Here is a 20,224-nt window from a genome sequence, read left to right on the forward strand (position 1 = left end):
AAATTGGAATCCCAGGAAATTTTTATTTTGGAATTTTTTTAGAGCCTATAGAGTTGGAGGATGCAATATTTTACGCGATTATTCTCTTTATTATTACTGAAAAAATTAAAAGAAATTTTTTGGTATATAAGTTGTTGAGAGGAATTAATTGAAGTTGAGAGTTCTTGATGGTGGAAATATATAGGGTGGGACATAATTACAGTAATGTAGAAATAGTTATCAAAGATTCTGGTGCTTCATCTCGACTTTTAGATCGGTACTTAGCTTTAATTAGTCTCATTTAAATTTTATTTTACCTCTCATGCTATTTTTAATTATTATAGTTATTATTATACTTGGGGAATTATTTAGAAGGTTTCATGTAAGGTTAATTTTTTAGATAGAGTCGAGATATTAAGGATAAAGGCTGGTAGGATAAAAGTAGGCCTAACTCCCGTACGTCGCCGACTCTGCGGACGGTATATCTACCGGGTGGTACAAAAGTTTTTCCGAAAATTTTGTACATTTTAATTATTGAAGATTTCCAAAAATTCTACCTTCCTAAATTTATATGAAATTAAAAAAAAAATTTCGAAGGTTTTTGCAAAATCTAAAAAACATAAATTGAACGTTCCCAAAAATTCTACCTTCCTAAATTCATATGAAATTTAAAAAAAATGTCAAAGGTTAAAATTTGCAAAATCTAAAGAACATAAATTGAACGTTCCCAAAAATTCTACCTTCCTAAATTCATATGAAATTTTAAAAAAATGTCAAAGGTTAAAATTTGCGAAATCTAAAGAACATAAATTGAACGTTCCCAAAAATTCTACCTTCCTAAATTCATATGAAATTTTAAAAAAATGTCAAAGGTTAAAATTTGCGAAATCTAAAGAACATAAATTGAACGTTCCTAAAAATTCTACCTTCCTAAATTCATATGAAATTAAAAAAAAAATTTGAAAGGTTAAAATTTGCAAAATCTAAAGAACATAAATTGAACGTTCCCAAAAATTCTACCTTCCTAAATTTATATGAAATTAAAAATAAATGTCAAAGGTTAAAATTTGCGAAATCTAAAGAACATAAATTGAACGTTCCCAAAAATTCTACCTTCCTAAATTCATATGAAATTAAAAAAAAATTTCGAAGGTTTTTGCAAAATCTAAAAAACCTAAATTCGTAAAATGAAAGTAGACGGTATTGTTTTTTATACACTGTTTATTTTTAACATTTACAATCAACATCGCGTTCAGTTTCTCAATTATACACGTATAATAGTATCGTATAATACAGTATCGTTAACGCTTTCGTAATACATATACATGGATATACTCTTACGGGGTAAATTGGGCTTTCGTTTCCTCTTTACACATAATGATAATGATACTCTATTGATATAGGTAGACGTCCCAAGCTGGCAAGATAGGACAAAGGTTATATAACAGTAAGTACACGATTCGGTTTGAAAAGCAGGCTAGTTAGTCGAACGTCGTTTTACCATCAAATTTGGAACCATTTTCTCGATTCGGCGTTCAGGCAGCCTCGTCAGTTTTTTTTTCCTCGCTACAAAATCCGAATCCGCCCCTTCTTTAGAGGATAACAACGCTATGATTATAATATGTGGTAATACGTATATACATGTCTTTTGTTTTTCTTTTACCTTACCTAGATACCTAATACACGTAGATCACGCACCATGATATGTATACGTTTCTTGTTTACATCGTTGGTTACAATGCACGTCGGTTGATATGTATAGTGAGTCCTTAATTAACACTTACGACCAATGTGTCGGGTTCTACGTCGGTACAGTGATTCCTTTGTGCACAGCACTCGAGGAGAATGAGGTATTCGATGAACTTTCTACCTCGTCTGGGAAAGATCTTTTTATCACACAAATTTTATTTTTTATCATTGAAAATTTTATACGTATGAGTCATTCGATCACTCTTGGACCTCTGCGATTTTACTCTAATTGAAATATATTGTAGTTTACGTGAAATTAGGGGGGGTTTAAGTCACCATTTTCCCCGTTTCGAATTTGTTAAAAAATAGCAAGCTTTCAAAATCCACAATTTTTGCCCACTTTTACAAAAATAGGCTTCAGTCACGAATTTTTTTCTCAGAAACTACTCAACCAATTTAGCTAAATTCTTTATTGTTTTATTCGAGAAGGATGGGGCTATTTTTAAATATTTTTTTTAATTCCGTCAATTCGTTAAAAAAATAACAAGCCTTAAAAATCCACAATTTTTGCCCACTTTTGCATAAAAAGCCCTCACTCAAGAATTTTTTTCTTAGAAACTACTGAACCAATTTAGCTAAATTCTGTTTGTTTTATTCAAGAAGGATGGGGCTATTTTAAAACATTTTTTTTAATTCCGTCAATTTGTTAAAAAATAACAAGCCTTGAAAGTCTGCAACTTTTGCCCACTTTTACAAAAATAGGCTTCAGTCCCAAATTTTTATCTCAGAAACTAGTCAACTTATTTAGCTAAATTCTTTTTTGTTTTATTCAAGAAGAATTGGGCTATTTTAAAATATTTTTCTAATTCCATCAATTTGTTAAAAAATAACAAGCCTTCAAACTCCACAATTTTTGCCCACTTTTGCATAAAAAGGCTTCATTCGCGAATTTTTTTCTCGGAAACTACTCAACCAATTTAGCTAAATCCTTTTTTGTTTTATTCAAGAAGGATTGGGCTATTTTAAAATATTTTTTTTAACTCCATCAGTTTGTTATGAAATGTCGAAAAATTTAAACAAATTCTATACATCGATTTACATCGACGATGAGTGAATATTCACAAGACCTAATATTTTCAAAAAATAAATTTTTATAACAGTAGTTAATTTCGTCATACATGATGGAAAGTCAGCTGTAGCCATCGTCCATTATTATTTGAAAAAAAAAATATTTTTAAATAAAGTTTGCAAGGTTGTACCTTGAGATTTAAAGAGAAAGTACCCATGCATAAGATATTAAAAAATTCATTTTCTAATTGCAACTTTCAATTTGCTATCTTGTTTCATCTGCATAACGATCAGTTTGTATCTCCTGTTCTTAATTAATTTTTATCTCAGAATTTCACTTCGTTGCAGTTAATATGAATATATGAAAATTAACCAGAAACAATTTCTAAATTCAAGTTTAAATAAATTGAACCTTTCTCCATTTGCGATGTGAAGTTTGTTCGAGATATTTACCTGTGGAGTTAATTAAAAGTTCCAAACAAACTTTGAACACATTTTAATAGAACAGTTGTGGAAGTAATCATTTTCGAGCTGTTGCCTTCATGCAATTAACTTTAAGTGCATTTCAATGAACAGTAACAGTTCCCTGAAAGAATTTAATGCATAGTTGATTAATTATTTCGTTAATGAAAAAGGCATTTTGTTTGTAGAAAAAGATCTTTCCCAACAGAGAGGTTAACTCGACCTTTTGTGCAGATGGCGTCTCGAGCGCCTCGCCTTATACTTATTTCGGAGAAAGAAACGAGAAACAATAACCGTATACAAGGATTTGAATTGAAACGCTCTTAGAAATAATTCTGTGCGTTTATTTTTTGTTAAAGAATGCCGTTTTCTCACGAAACGAGAGTATCCATGGATAAATATTAACGAAAACGGATCAGGTTTCTTTCTTACTTGAATTACTGTTCGATATGGGGCATGAGTAGGAACTACTCGCTTAACAATGTTACCGCTCAAAAATATTGGAACACGCTTTAAATAAAATTTAATTAAAATCGAACTATAACCTTAAAATCTAGGTTAGGTTCATGACATAACCACAGAAACCAGAGGCGACTCCAAAACTGTCCCTTTAAATTGCTCCTACAAACGAGCGGGAAATTTAAATCGAGCAAATCTACTTTCATGTCGATCTCCAATAATTTGGAATATATTTGTAATAAATTTTCTGTATATTACTAATATTGTCTTTCGAGGTATTTTATCAATTTTACGGCGTTGGAAAGTTGAAAGAAAAGAATATACCAAAATGATTGCTCTACAAAATATATTTGAAGAATATGTATTACGGAAATGATTATTACGAATAACTTGTAAGAAAATGAAAAACTATGTATCACAAGAAATTACGGATGAATGTGTTACAGAGATGTGACAAAATATTTATTACAAATAAATTACTGGTGAATATGCGGGTTTAAACTATTCTTCTCGACCGCCATACTTCTACACTGTGCGCATGCGCATCGATTCTTTTGATTCGGGTATTTAATGTCCTCTGTCTCTTTAAGTGGTTTCTTTGTGTGGTGCCGCCTCTTATATCTCCATGACATAACCTTCAACGAATCTTTTTTTTCGTATTTGAAAAATTATCCATTAAGGTTAAGTTAGGTGTATAACCAAGAAATCTTCCCTTTGTGTTTAAAAAATTTGTGTCCCAATATCTTTGACAGTACGTACACCTCCATAAACAATGAAATGAGCAACTACGATGAGCAGTAACGCCACTGTACAGGCAATCAACACGGTCCTACGTCAAACAATACAATCACTCCGTCCCAAAATCTACCAGTCCATTTGTTTCTTTCCGTGTATGTATTGTTTGGATGGCAATCGTGTCTACGACGGTGAGAGCTACATTTAGTCTTCTTTCACGTGTACTATGTCTGTCGATTATGCTAGTTCATTCGTCTCGTTTTAATGCCGATATCATACATGTGTCTGTGTCCGTGTGTGTGTATATATATATGTATATATACTATATAGTAAACACAACGAGTCTCTGCGACGACCGATCCGTTTATTGTCCGCCATTTTCTGAACGCTACCGTTGCAATTAAATACCGCTCTGTAAATAATCTAGCAATGAATAATAACAATGTCAACTATTATTACGAACAATAGGGTAAAAATACTAACAATGGTGGGAACGGGTCGGTCGATGCATCGAGACGTTACTCCTCTCAAGCGGATCAACTCTAAATATACATACAACATACTCGTATATAATTTAATATACCACGACGCACCTGAAGACATCGCATATATATATATATACTTCTCAAAAAGGAAACAAGGTTTATTTACTAGGCCTAATTGGCGGTACAGGCGAAAATCGTCTCGGCCGACCGTTCGGGAAGCTTCGAGTCTTAAAAGTACTTATGTTGCTTTTTACGGTACCCTGACACTCCACTGTGGACGTATTTTCCCTCTCTTCGAATTTGGTTAAGCAGTTTTGGCTATTAAAGAAAGCGGAATTAGATTCTTAGGACTTCAAAGCCTAGGGAGAGTCTAGTGAAGGGGAGTGTCCCACTTGGACGCCGACCGATTGGACGGTCCCGATTCGACGCGTTCCAATTCGAAGCGGTGCCGATTGGACGCGACCCAATTCGAAGCTGTTAGATTAGGTTAGGTTAGGTTCTATAAGCTCTGCTTTGAACGCGTCTAATCGGCACCGCTCTTTCGACGCGTCCCAATTAGACGCGTTCCAATTCGAAGCGGTGCCGATTGGACGCGACCCAATTCGAAGCTGTTAGATTAGGTTAGGTTAGGTTCTATAAGCTCTGCTTTGAACGCGTCCAATCGGCACCGCTCTTTCGACGCGTCCCAATTTGACGCGTTCCAATTCGAAGCGGTGCCGATTGGATGCGACCCAATTCGAAGCTGTTAGATTAGGTTAGGTTAGGTTCTATAAGCTCTGCTTTGAACGCGTCCAATCGGCACCGCTTCGAATCGGGACGCGTCCAATCGATCGGCGTCCAAGTGAGCATCACTCAGCTGTTAGGACTCTAGGGTCTAACGTATCAAGATGGAGTCTAGGTGGACTCCCAACCTAAGAGTCTAGGACCTATCGACAACTGAATGAATTTATAACCCACGTTTGGGCCTAAAAGCCTAACTAAACCCTAGAACATAAGAACCTTGAAAAACAGAGATCACTGGACGTTCCATCAGGTGTCCACATAGGGGTAGCAGGGTACAGTAACCTCCGATTCCTTGTTCACTCGTTCGACCTCTCTCACTGTCTTCGCTTTCTGTCATCTATTGCTTTCACTACGGAAGAGCACGAACGAGCATTGTTCAAGCAGGTACACGACACCGTAGCTAACGTATAAACGCGAATACGAAGAAAAATTCGTTTGAAACTTGGAACAAATTGGCTTGGTGTCGAAGCTCCTCGGACGTGGGACGAGACGAGAAACCAGAAGAAACGAATCAAATTAGTAAACGCAACTCTAGCTTATTAGCGAAAGCAAACACGCTTGTAATTTATTATCGAATGTTGATCCTACTTCTCTAGGAACCGTTTGAAAGCATAGGGATGGCGATGAACAGTGGTTACGGGAGATGTGACGTTCGGAAAAATTCAGAGTTCATGTTTAAAATTTAAAGAAATTTCAAAGTTTAATTCAAATTCACAGTAGCAAACTTCCAAATTTTCACTTTTTAAAACATGGACGTAAGGTATGATACAGATTCGTCAGCTTTTCCTAAGTTAACGTCAAAAACTCTAGAATGTCGGGAGTGTATAAAAAAATTGCAAAAGGTTCGACAAGAAGGAAGAAACTCTGTAAGGTCAGATCTCCCGTAATAAGAAGAAACCAAGGACAGACCTGTACCGCCTTGTTTATTGTTGGTCACAGCATCCGATCACGGAACCAGGGATTAGAACTCGGTGCTGGATTGGGGCTGTCGTGGCACGTTGGGTCCGTGAGGCACCAGGTGCACCCCGGCACCTCCGCCACCTCCTCCGGCAACAACGCCCTCCATCGCCCCGGGTGCTTTGTAGCCCGGCTCCATGTCGTAGTCCGGCTCGAGCGCAGGATTCACTCGTCCGTTCGATTCGTCCTTGCTGCCGTACAGTCTTCCGACGCCGGCAGCCAGGACAGCCATTTGTTCGCCTTCCGCCGGGTCCGGGCCTACCCTCTCGACATCTTCCGGTATATTGACGACGCACCTGAAGACGTCGTAACCGGGCGCCACCCTGCCGGTCAGGAAGGCCACCTGCGTGCCGTACGACACGCCGACCAGCGTCACCAACGACAGCAGCATAGCCATCGTTCTGAACGGGAACGTCTGGGTGCCAGTCTCCTCGTCGTAGCCCGGATAGTGGATCAGAGCGGGCAGCCCTAACAACGGCTCACCGCCGCTGATCCGCACCGCGAACGCTATTATGTATGCGGACAGGCTGCCGTAAGTGTTGCAGCTCTCTTTGAAGTGGACCACCATCAACAGTTGGGGGAACAGGATCACGTAGACCAGGTCCGAGCACATCGACCAAAGCCCGTAGATCGACGGGATCGTCAGAGCCATCACCGTGCTCAACACGCCGACCACGCCTATCCCCACTCTCATCACCCAGATGATCTCCATTTCCGACGCCTGTTCAGGGAAATGGCTAATAGACTACGACGCCCTGCCGCTTCGGGGGCCGGAATGAGTGAGATGGTGAAACAGGCATGACCAAATGCTGCCAGCTAAACTACCTTCTTACTTTCTCAATTAGTTATCTGAACAGAGTCAGACTTAGTTGTTTGAATAGGTCAGACTTCAAGTTTTCTGGACAGGTGAAACTTCAAGTTTTCTGGAAAGGTCAGACTTCAAGTTGTCTGGACAGGTGAAACTTCAAGTTTTCTGGAAAGGTCAGACTTCAAGTTGTCTGGACAGGTCAGACTTCAAGTTGTCTGAATAGGTCAGACTTCAAGCTGTCTGAATAGGTCAGACTTCAAGTTGTCTGAATAGGTCAGACTTCTAGTTGTCTGAACAGGTCAGACTTCAAGTTTTCTGGACAGGTCAGACTTCAAGTTGTCTTGACAGGTCAGACTCTTAATTGTCTGAACAGGTCAGACTTCAAGTTATTTGAACAGGTCAGACTTCAAGTTGTCTGAATAGGTCAGACTTCTAGTTGTCTGAACAGGTCAGACTTCAAGTTTTCTGGACAGGTCAGACTTCAAGTTGTCTTGACAGGTCAGACTCTTAATTGTCTGAACAGGTCAGACTTCAAGTTATCTGAATAGGTCAGACTTCAAGTTGTCTGATCAGGTCAGACTTCAAGTTGTTTGGACAGATCAGACTTCAAGTTGTCTGGGCAAGTCAGACTTCAAGCTTTCTGAACAAGTCAGACTCTTAATTCTCTGAACAGGTCAGACTTTCAGTTGCCTGAACAATTCAGGCACTTAATTGTCTGGACAGAGTCAGACAACTAAGGGAGCTAGGAAGGTGGGTCTATCATCTTGTACTACTTGACTGAACAGTGTCTGACTACCTGCTGCATCTACTCATCCAGTGTTACTTCAACTTTGAAATCATTATATTCACAAATCCTCAGAGTCCCAAACTATCAAGACCCCAAATAGATCCCATAGTCAAAAGAACCCAAAATTCCAAAAGTTCCAAATCATAATAGACCTAAACTCTATCTCTAACTTCCCAAATCCTCGCAGCTTCAAATCCTTGTGGGTATGAATGCATTCCAAAGTATCCGTAAGTCCCAAATCCCCAATCCCACATATCCCCACTCCCTAATCTCCAATCCCTAATCCCCAATCCCTAATCCTTAGTCCCAACAGTCCCAAATCCCCAGCTCGTAATCTGAAGCAGCTCTCAGCAAGCACTTGGTCATGCCTAACCTAGCCTACAGCGTCGTAGCAAATGGCGGATGGTCCTAGTTTAACACGAGTCACTCGAAGGGACGACGACGAGGCCCCAAGTGACGCTCACGCTTACGTATGTTGCCTTGAAGATCGTATACCGATGAATGATAAATGATGATGATGATGATTAGTGATATGAGAGTGATGGTGGTCGAGACCATGGGATGATATGAATGGCTATGAAAATGAAAAATATGGAAACGATCGTCTACGTATGGCTCCTGTCGAGATATAGTGTGGTCGTAATCGATGAAAAACACACGAGGTGTTAGACTAGTGTGAATCCGAATGAGTTAGTCTAACACTTGTGAATCCGTCGCGGTAGACTATGAATATCTGTAGGACAGGTATGGTTATGCGACCTTATCAAAACGAAGATGAGCTAGATCTTAGATCCTCGACGCTGCATCAACTAACAGACCTAACCGTCTACGACCACGCTATATATCGCCGAGAACCACGAAGAGACTTACCCTCTGACGGAAGATCAATTTATACACGTTTCTGGCGAACATGGAACTCGCCGAGAGGATGCTACTGTCGGCCGAAGACATCACCGCCGCCGATACTGCGCCTAAGCCGAAAAATGAAACGAAATCTGGCGTCAAGTACTGCAGGACCATCGGCAGGATCATGCTTGTTTCGTTCTCGGTGAGGGGATAGGGGCCAGTGTATCCCGTCTCGTTCCAAGCTGCAACAGAGTAATACATCGTCGTTATCGTCGCTGAAATCAATTAATAAATGTTTTAAAAACTGTTGCGTGATGTGGTGTAACGATACGAAGCAATCGATTCGCCTTTCTGGCAAAAAACCAGTTCGGTCCCAAGGTAACAGCTGTGTGGGTTATCGCGTATCTGGAATGGGTAATATTACCCGGTCGGGTTTAAAACGTTTGCAATTATTATTATTACCGCTTCAAACTTATATTTTCGACTCGAACTTATATTTGATAAATTCCTCGAAAGAGTAAAATGAAGATAGAAAGTATCTAACAGCTAAAGAAACATTTATCTTTGTATCCCGAAACAAAAGTACAGTAGATACTGGGCTATCGTGTCGTATTAGTTCCGGTGATTCTATTGTGTTCCGCGTTGGCGAGCGAGTGGTGTTGCCACCCTCGTCCCGACCACGTCATGTGACAAAATCCCACGCTATTGTACACCCTGTGGGATATCAAAGAACCCTTCGCCCACACACCCTTCCGTTACAACACCGACCCGCTTAGTCCTGGAACCTTGTAAATACCAGCAGTTCTCGCTTTATCTCTGTCTCTCCCTCGATGCGATACGGCCAAATGTCAAGTAGCCTTCGAATTCGAACAGGGGGGATGACGAGCAAACCGGGTCTAATTCGATCCCCTTTAGCTTCGAGGATCCATGAAACACGTTTCGCTACCCCTTCGAAGGGACAAGGACGAACGGTTCGTAAAGGTATAAAATCGATATTTCGCTTGTTATTCTTATTCGTGTTCATATTTATTGCGCTGCTATGGTGCAAATTTTGGCTCGCGTTATATCACCACGAAGGAGGGTTGTAAGGAGAACAAATGGTATTTAAAATGACTTCTTTAGAATAGCAATGTAAAATGTGACGAGTTAGTGTAACAGTGTAATGTGTAGTAAGTGGCGATTTGACACGTGGTCATATATTGTGAGAAGGTCAGTGGTGATATAGAAAATGAACGTGTGGCAATGGAACGCGTAGGAATTGAACAAGTGGCGATTTAACAAGTGGCTGTATATTGTGTAGGGTGATCTAGGATGTAGTGATATAGCAAATGATGTCAAACACATGGCAATATAACGCATGGACAATATAACACGTGGACGATATAATGTGTGGACAATATAATACATGGATGATATAACGCGTAGACAATATAACGCATGGATAATATAACGCGTGGATAATAAAATATGCGTCGATGATATAATGTGAGGACAATATTACGCATAGATGATATAACGTGTGGACAGTATAATGCGTGGGTGATATAACGCGTGGCAATATAACGCATGGGAATATAACGCGTGGCAATATAACGCGAGGGAATATAACGCGTGACAATATAACGTGTGGGAACATAACGCGTGGCAATATAACGCGTGGCATTATAACGCGTGGGAATATAACGCGTGGGAATATAACGCGTGGCAATATAACGCGTGGCAATATAACGCGTGGGAATATAATGCGTAGCAATATAACGCGTGGCAATATAACGCGTAGGAATATAATGCGTAGCAATATAACGCGTGGCAATATAACGCGTGGGAGTATAACGCGTGGGAATATAACGCGTGGGAATATAACGCGTGACAATATAACGCGAGGGAATATAACGCGTGGCATTATAACGCGTGGGAATATAACGCGTGGCAATATAACGCGTGGCAATATAACGCGTGGGAATATAACGCGTAGCAACATAACGCGTGGCAATATAACGCGTGGGAGTATAACGCGTGGGAATATAACGCATGGGAATATAACGCGTGGCAATATAACGCGTGGCAATATAACGCATGGGAATATAACGCGTGGCAATATAAAGCGTAGGTGATATAACACGTGGCAATATAACGCATGGACGATATAACGCATGGATAGTATAACACGTAGTCGACAACTTATATAAAGTTTGATCACATAACGAGTGGCAATATAATAAAAGTTAAAATAGCGATATAACAAAAGTGACTTACCCGTCGCTTTGGCGATAGCCCCGATGAGAACAGGCGGGACGGCCATCAGTATGCATCCTAACGCAGCCACGTAGCTCAATATCTGAGCCCTAGTAGCCGACTTCGAGGACAACACCCGTTGGAAGTACACTTGCCACGGAATACCACCGAATATCAACAAAAGTCCATAATCTATGTATACCCAGTACTCTTTCGAATCCACTTCACCGATCCAGTCCACCTGCATGTCACCGAGTGATTGCACTTTTGGGTTCGTCCAGGCAAATGGAATGCACATCCACTATAACCGAAAGCATAAACATTGTCGTCTGAGATATAACCGTTTCGATATTTTGTTTTATTTGAACGACGGTCAGAAGTGACCCTTACACGTATTCAACTTAATGAACCGTAGATCGAGTACGCGAGATGAAAGTACCAAAGGGCAGAGGGCAACTCTGAAAAGCTTGCTTTTCGAGCAAACTGAAAGAGAATGAATACGAATGAACTGATGGTATCTTCGTTGTGTGGTCCATGTTGCAATTATCTTATGGTAATGCTATCCGGACCGTTGCTCTATCGTGATTAATTACAGCTAATGGACGTTTTGTCCGGCGTTGGGATCAAAAGGTTATATGGGTTTCAGGGAATTACTTCGTCACTGATTGCAATTGTAACTGGAGATAGAGGTGTATGGAAATCTGAGAGTATGGGGATTTAGGAGGGGACTTAATTATATTGGGAGTTATAGAGGGTTATATAGTAAGATATCTAGAAGGTTTAGAAGGTTTAGAAGGTTTAGGGACACGGAAACTTAAAGCTACTGTGACTTAGAGATATAAGATCCTTGAGAGTCATAAGGAGTCATAAGGAGCTATAGAGAGTTATAGAGAGTTATAGGAAGTCAAGGAGTCATAAGGAGTCATAAGGAGTTATATCTAGTCATAGGGAGTCATAAGGAGTCATAGAGAGTCATAAGAAGTCATAGAGAGTCATAAGGAGTTATAGAGAGTTATAGGGAGTCATAAAGAATCATAAGGAGTTATAGAGAGTTATAGGAAGTCATAAGGAGTTATAAGGAGTCATAAGGTATTATAACGACTCATAGGGAGTCATAAGGAGTCATAGAGAGTCATAAGGAGTTATAGAGAGTCATAAGAAGTCATAGAGAGTCATAAGAAGTCATAGAGAGTCATAAGGAGTTATAGAGAGTTATAGGGAGTCATAAAGAGTCATAAGGAGTTATAGAGAGTTATAGGGAGTCATAAGGAGTTATAAGGAGTCATAAGGTATTATAACGACTCATAGGGAGTCATAAGGAGTCATAGAGAGTCATAAGGAGTTATAGAGAGTCATAAGGAGTTATAGAGAGTTATAGGGAGTCATAGAGAATCATAAGGAGTTATAACGAGTCATAAGGAGTTATAGGGAGATATAGGGAGTCATAAGGAGTCCTAAGGAGTTACAGGGAATCATAAGGAGTCATACGAAGCTATAATGAGTCATAAGGAGTCATAACGAGTCATAAAGAGTCATATGGAGTTATAAAGAGTTATAAAGAATATATTTTGTGATCTAAATACCTAGGGACACAAGTACTCAACAATCTAAATATTTAATTATGTACTAATCATTTCTAGATTAAATATGATATCTACATCCAGATAAACATATTTATTTAAAGACTTCCAAATGAAATTTGTAAAATCACTCTAATCAATAGGTGTCCGTATATTTTTAGAGGCTAGATAGTACAAAACTTCAAGCACACTTCACGCGAACGATAGGGTATCTATTGAACGCGGTGATAGTCAAAGCGATAAATAAAATCGATACGTGATAACCTTCGATAAGGATTTTTATTAAAAAAACATTGTCAACGGATCGAGTGCTACGCCAAGGTGAAAATTGTCAATAGACTAGGGTAAAATAGAGATTATGCGTGATAATGTGTACGTTAAAAGATTCCGAGATAAAATGACAACGCTATTATTGCAATTAGCGTGCCCACGCGTGGCCGCACCTATCCCGGGAACGTCAATCATCGCAACGAAATTAATAACCACGCACGAATTAGAGAGTTTGATAAATGGAGAAAGGAAATCAAAGTGAAGAAACGTAGTAATTATCAGGAAACTTACCAGCCCAATGAAAATGCAAAAAAGCTGAATAACGTCGGTATATGCAACGGAATAAAGGCCTCCGAAGAGCGTGTAAAGAACGGCGATGCAAGCGCTGAAAATGACCGAAGGACGCTGGTCTATGTCAATGATAACCGCCAAGGTAGCACCCAAAGCTGCTAGGATACCTGCGGCCCAGAAGACCTCGCCACATAGGGCAGGAAGAAACAGAAGACCTCCCATACGTTCGCCAAATGCATCTTGAAGAGGATCTAACATCGTGATGTACCCCTGTTCTCGCATCTTGTTTGCGAAGAATATACCACCTGTAACAACAACATTCTTTCCTTTACCAGTGGTTAGGATACATGGTTAGGATACTTATAGAACGGAGACATATATGAGGTGCTAGTACCATTGCTGGTAGCCGAATTTTTATAGATTTGTCTTACTAGGTCTGTTGTTAGAATGAGAAAATAAATTTTATTTTATATATAGCAATGCTACTAGCAACAGTGACATAGTGTAGGTCTCTTAGACATTCTAACTCGTGATCTAAATGCAGGGATGTACGGTAGGGATGGACAGGACCTGTGTGTGGTACCGGAGCGTTCGAGCACTAGCGAGAAAGCCGGTGACGCTTATGCGCCATCTAGCGGCGACCAGAGTAAATTACACAGGTTACAGAATTGATCCGAAAATTTAATTACAGTAAAAATACCAGTCTAGAACTGTACTGTGCGTCACGAGTTCGTCATTATATTATAGAGCAAGGCGTTAAAATCTCTATGTCCGAATAATCTTTGACGAATCAATGGCAAAGTAGTGTGCGTCACGAGTGCGTCATTATATTATAGAGCAAGGCGTTAAAATCTCTAAGTCCGAATAATCTTTGACGAATCAATGGCAAAGTAGTGTGCGTCACGAGTGCGTCATTATATTATAGAGCAAGGCGTTAAAATCTCTATGTCCGAATAATCGTTGACGAATCAATGGCAAAGTAGTGTGCGTCACGAGTGCGTCATTATATTATAGAGCAAGGCGTTAAAATCTCTATGTCCGAATAATCGTTGACGAACCAATAACAAAGTAGTGTGCGTCAGGAGTGCGTCGCGATATTATAAGAGCGGATAGGACCTATATGTGGTACCGGAGCGCTGGAGCACTAGCGAGAAAGCCAGTGTCCCTCATGCGCCATCTAGCAGCGACCAACGTAAATTATGTAGATTACAGAATTGATCCGAAAATTTAATCACAGTAAAAATACCAGTCTAGAACTGTCCTGTGTGTCACAAGTGCGTCATGATATTATAGAGCAAGGCGTTAAAATCTCTATGTCCGAATAATCTTTAACCAATAACAAAGTACAGAAGTCATATGAGTATGTCATAAAGTTATATCATCAGTGAAATAACGAAATAACATACCGAAAACGAGGCTGAGGGCATATCCGAAAGGAGCCTGGCACCAAACGAGGCCCTTGGTGTAAATGGCCTCGGCGGTGCCGTTGATGTAACCACCTCCAACCCAGGTCGCGGTCATCGTAAATATACCGACGAACATTCCGATCGAACGACCCGCTAGCATGACTTCCTCCTCGGAGTCGTTGCCGGTCTCCTTCTTCCTGGCCGCCCATATTCCTACGGCCAATATCAGCACGTAGAACAAAGCGATAGAGACAAGACCGGCAAAGTTGATCATCTTCGGGGAGTACGGGTCCACCTGGGTGAACTCGAACTGACGTAGACGCAAGTCCGGGTGGTTCGCCGGTCGATCCGACTTTGGTAAATTCGGATTCCTGTGCACAAATATTAAAACCCTCATTTTAAAAACGATGGTATTTCCAAATCATTCTGCTAATCAATTTATATAAAAAATATTTGTAACGCAACATTTTTTGTCAAGTTTCAAGCTTCGAGCGCCATCTTGTGGAGCTCACGTGTCAAATTTTGTTAAAATTTCTGTGTTCAAAAATGCACCCTAATTTTGTCAGATCAAGACAGCCGAATATGTATATCTATAATTATTCGTTTGGTTCACTCTCGTTATATTGCCGAATCAGTGAATACATGATTTACCACACTATTGTTTATGTGAACTAATAAAACTTTATTAGTAGTACTATATATCGTTGATTTTATGTCTATGATCATCTGTTTGATTCACTCTTGTTATATCGCCGAATCAGTGAGTACGTGACTTACCACACTGATGTTTATGTGAACTAATAACACTTCATTAATAGTACTATATATCGTTGCTTTTATGTCTATAATTATCTGTTTGGTTCACTCTTGTTATATCGCCGAATCAGTGACTACGTGATTTACCACACTGATGTTTATGTGAACTAATAAAACTTTATTAGTAGTACTATATATCATTGATCTTATGTCTACGATTATCTGTTTAGTTCACTCTTGTTATATCGCCGAATCAGTGAGTACATGATTTACCACACTGATGTTTACGTGAACCAATAAAACTTTATTAATAGCACAATATATTGTTGATTTAAAGAATTTTTTATTATTACAAGAGTGCTACTGCCACAGTGTCCGTGGCAATATAACGAGAGGTCTATCTGTTTCTATGTTTGGAACGTAATACAAAGTGAACTCTTACTATTTGTCGATTTAATGGCAAAGCCTTGAAAGTTTCTGCTTTATTTACATACACGTCGAGAGTCCGTTTTTATGCGAGTAAGGTTACGCGTTTCTTGTGCAAGGGCTGGGACGGTGTACATATAGGGTGAAGCGGGACTAATGGGATTAGAGGGTGAACTCAGCTGGGCGATTTAAATGCCTTCTGGACAGGAACGTAGAATTTACAGTCAACTGCACGCGTTAGGCGCCGCATCGAACCAACGTGTTAATTGACTAAAAAAACGAGACGCTCTTTATGCGACATAATTGAATTTTTCATTTTCACTTTCTTTATTGCCGCTTCAAAACAACACCTTACAATGTCACTGTGGTTTTATTTGGACTGAGAAATATTTGTGACGGACACCGAAGGTTTGTTGGAAAAGTTATTTTGTGGAAAGTGTGAAAAATGGAAAATTTGAAAATTGAGGTTATTTGGTATATTGCCAATTTCATATTTATTCAATTGGAAATTTTTTTAAATATTATACTTTTGGAAATATTTGATCATTCTGGAATTTATGGATTTGCAAGTGAAGAAGTTGGGAAATTGGGAAAGTGGAAAAGTGGAAAATTAGAAAATTAGAAAATTGGAAAATTGAAAAATTGAAAATTTAAAAAATTGCTACAAGTAAAAAATTGGAAAATTGGTTAAGTGAAAATTTGGGAAATTGAAAAATCAGAAAATTGAGAAAATGGAAAAGTGCAAAATTGAGAAAGTGGGAAATTGGGAAGGTGGAAAATTGGGAAAGTATGAAATTGGAAAAGTGGGAAATTGGAAAATTGAGAAATTGGAAAAGTAGGAAATTGGAAAATTGGGAACGTGAGAAATTGAGAAGGTGGAAAATTGGAAAAGTGGGAAATTGGAAAATTGAGAAATTGGAAAAGTGGGAAATTGAAAAATTGGGAATGTGGGAAATTGAGAAGGTGGAAAATTGGAATAGTGGGAACTTGGGAAATTGGAAAATTGAGAAATTGGGAAAGTGGGAAATTGGACAATTGAGAAATTGGAAAATTGTAAAAGTGGGAACTTGGAAAATTGGAAAATTGAGAAATTAGAAAAGTACAAAATTGGAAAATTGGAAAATTGAAAAATTAGAAAATTGGAAAATTGGAAAATTGGAAAATTAGCATAACAGAAAATTTTAGAAATTAAGTATCAGGGAACTACCAAACGTCCAAACTCATCAAACACAAAACCCAAGAAAAATTCTCCAACTCAAAGAAGCAAAAGAATACAACTACACTAAATTCTGCCAGCACAGTACTTCAATTAAATCCATGGTACCCCATACTCGACCTCTTACTCTATCACATTGTGCACCGACAGAACATTGTGATAACTACAGTACCCTTTCGTGCGTACACCAAGGCAAACCATAGTCATAATGATAAAAATCTTCGAATTCGAGCGTCTACGAAAAAAATAACTGAAGAAAAGCATGTGCACAAACGGTGCCGGGAAGATTTATTTTTAACCTGCACGCGAAGCCGGTATAATCCCTTCCGTGATATAGCGAGATCGTAAATCAAGCCCTTATCAACCGTTACCCTTTATAATCGAATTCCCAAAGTCACAATGTTTCATAATTTTATTCTCTCTAGCTTTGCTTCAATCGATATTTCAGATTACATCTTCCCTACCCTATAATTTACTATACCACTGATTTAATAGTAGCGCTGCAAGTAGTCATAATTACCGATAAGCAATTGCAAGGGTAAAATTATCGGTGGATAAAATTAGCTATCTGAAGCATTGGTAATATTATCTATAGAAGTTATGTAAGATGATGTTTTTGGTGTAAGAGTTTTACGACCTCGCTATATCGGAGGAGACTATAAGAAGAAGATGCTGTACCTCTGAAGACCCCGCGGGGTACAGTCACGCAGTAGCGGGGGGCAGCCTCACACGGGTACCAACGGCATGTCCTGGCGATGGTCCTTCCAGACGGCCGACGACGACGGAGGGTTGGGATTTGGGGGGCAGCAATCGCCCCACCGGAGCGAGGTCTTCTGGGAGGGGCTATTCCTTGTTCTAAACGCGAGGCCGCCCATGGGCGCTGATGGCCATCGATTTTCACCCAACTCACCAAGCCTGCTACTTCCTCTGCTGCTACCTTTGCTTCCTCCTCGGTATCCTTCCTCGTCCGTGGTACCAGTACCGATCACCTGGATCAGTATGGTCTTCACCTGAAAGAACGACGTGTTCTCTCCAGCAGTGCAAGTATTTCATGGGGTCATTTCGCACATGTACGCTCGCGTGCTCAAATGTGAGAGTATACCTCATTTGTGGCTCTTCAAGGCCGTCACGCCTCGAGGGCCAATGGGCCTTCACCTTCTTGTACTCTTTAAGTGCACAGCTATATGAGCAGTGAAAATTTTATAGGTCAATATCTACCACTGTAAACGATACCTTCAAACAATTTTTTATAAATTCTGTCGACGTAGGTCTGTAGTACATGTTATAACATTAAACTTTTCTTAGTAACATTTTTTTATAGACCTTATAACTTAGGAGTTATGCGCAAGAAAGTCGAAGGCCCATTTTCTAAAAATTTTTTTTTTTAATTTCTTTCAAAATTCTGTGTACGTAGGTCTGTAGTACATGTTATAACATTGAACTTTCCTTAGTAACATTTTTTTATAGACCTTATAACTTAGGAGTTATGCGCAAGAAAGTCGAAGGCCCATTTTCTCAAAATTTTTTTTTAACAAATTTTTTTAAAATTCCATCGACGTAGGTCTGTAGTACATGTTATAACATTAAACTTTTCTTAGTAACATTTTTTTATAGACCTTATAACTTAGGAGTTATGCGCAAGAAAGTCGAAGGCCCATTTTCTAAAAATTTTTTTTTTAATTTTTTTCAAAATTCTGTGTACGTAGGTCTGTAGTACGTGTTATAACATTGAACTTTTCTTAGTAACATTTTTTTATAGACCTTATAACTTAGGAGTTATGAGCAAGAAAGTCGAAGGCCCATTTTTCAAAATTTTTTTTTTTCATTTCTTTTTAAATTCTGTCGACGTAAGTTTGTAGTACATGTTATAACATTGAACTTTTCTTAGTAATATTTTTTTATAGACCTTATAACTTGGGAGTTATGCGCAAGAAAGTCGAAGGCCCATGGTCCTCTCATGAATTACTCGGACTCTTATAGTTCTGAATCGATACGTTAGGTAAGAAAAGTGTTCCTCTTCGTAAGGGTACACGCGAGCGTACAAAACGGACAAATTCACGAGATTCTGAACACAAACCAACCTATCCTTCAAGGACAGCTGTGCGACAAACGTTACCAACTAGACAACAACAGCGGATGAAAAATAAAATTGTCGCGTACACGGGTGACTACCTACGAAAATGTCATTCCTCAAAAGCGATCTACTTGAGCTACGAATGTGATGAATTCTACTCACAGATTCACGGAACGTTCAGGTGGAATGTCGGAGGCACTGCACAATTCACTGAATCATTCGCGGACCGAACGACGGGAAAAAGGTGTTCGAAGAACCCGGTGTTGTCGCCGGAACGACGATGTTCCCGACGTCCTTAACAGTCGTGGAGGCCACCCCGTACTGAGCACAAGGTATCCTTCTCGGCGTCGAGGACTGGCGGCGGAGGAACGGTTCCGTGATATTGATTCGACCTCGTGACGTCATGGCGATTCACGGGGGTGCATCCTACCCTCTCGTCCTGCTTCTGTCTCGTTCTGGCCGTACGTTTCCCCGTGAACCTTTCCGTCGTTCGTCCACCTCCATTCTCCTCACCGGATCCTCCCTCCCCCGGCGTAGCCGCCGACATCGAAACTGGAGGCGTGGACTCGGCTAAGAATCGCGAGTCTGCGCCCCGAATACCGCGGCTGCCGCGAAGGTGGACGTGGCTCTCCCGACAGATATCTTTGCCTTGCGATTACAGGTGAGTTTCAGCCACTTGGAAAATCAACAGTCCACGCTGGGAATCTATAACAGGGTTGTCGCACGGACCTCTACATGGACGGCATTTTAATTAGGTGGAAGTTAACGGTGATCTAGGGTTAGGTGTTTAGCGGATGGAAGTTTGAAGGACGGTGGGTTCAAAGAACTTGGGACTTGATATATGGAGAGTTTACGGTATAGGGAGGATAGGATATAGGGAGATTACGGTATGGAGAGTATACGGTATGGGGA

The 20,224-nt window shown here is 39.7% G+C and overlaps 1 protein-coding gene across 4 annotated transcripts; it reads right to left on the minus strand.

Moving 5' to 3' along the window:
* Positions 1-1,182: 1,182 nt before the first annotated feature.
* ChT (choline transporter) lies at positions 1,183-19,868 on the minus strand. Of its 4 annotated transcripts, none has more exons than XR_013040810.1 (8): positions 19,475-19,867; positions 17,917-18,248; positions 14,841-15,211; positions 13,435-13,739; positions 11,315-11,594; positions 9,083-9,300; positions 5,609-7,338; positions 1,183-5,400 (listed from the first exon to the last, which is right to left on the minus strand). XR_013040810.1 is itself a non-coding variant. In XM_076540786.1 (7 exons), the coding sequence occupies exons 3-7, from the start codon at positions 15,112-15,114 to the stop codon at positions 6,622-6,624; spliced, it is 1,794 nt and encodes a 597-aa protein (XP_076396901.1). In that variant the 5' UTR covers positions 15,115-15,211; positions 17,917-18,248; positions 19,475-19,867; the 3' UTR covers positions 1,183-6,621. The 4 variants fall into 4 exon arrangements, 2 of the variants coding, with proteins under 2 accessions (XP_076396901.1, XP_076396902.1); XR_013040809.1 differs by having other exon boundaries at positions 5,475-7,338; XM_076540786.1 differs by having other exon boundaries at positions 1,183-7,338.
* Positions 19,869-20,224: the final 356 nt, after the last annotated feature.

The sequence above is a fragment of the Megachile rotundata genome, chromosome 16 (assembly GCF_050947335.1).
Source record: "Megachile rotundata isolate GNS110a chromosome 16, iyMegRotu1, whole genome shotgun sequence".
Classification (NCBI taxonomy): domain Eukaryota; kingdom Metazoa; phylum Arthropoda; class Insecta; order Hymenoptera; family Megachilidae; genus Megachile; species Megachile rotundata.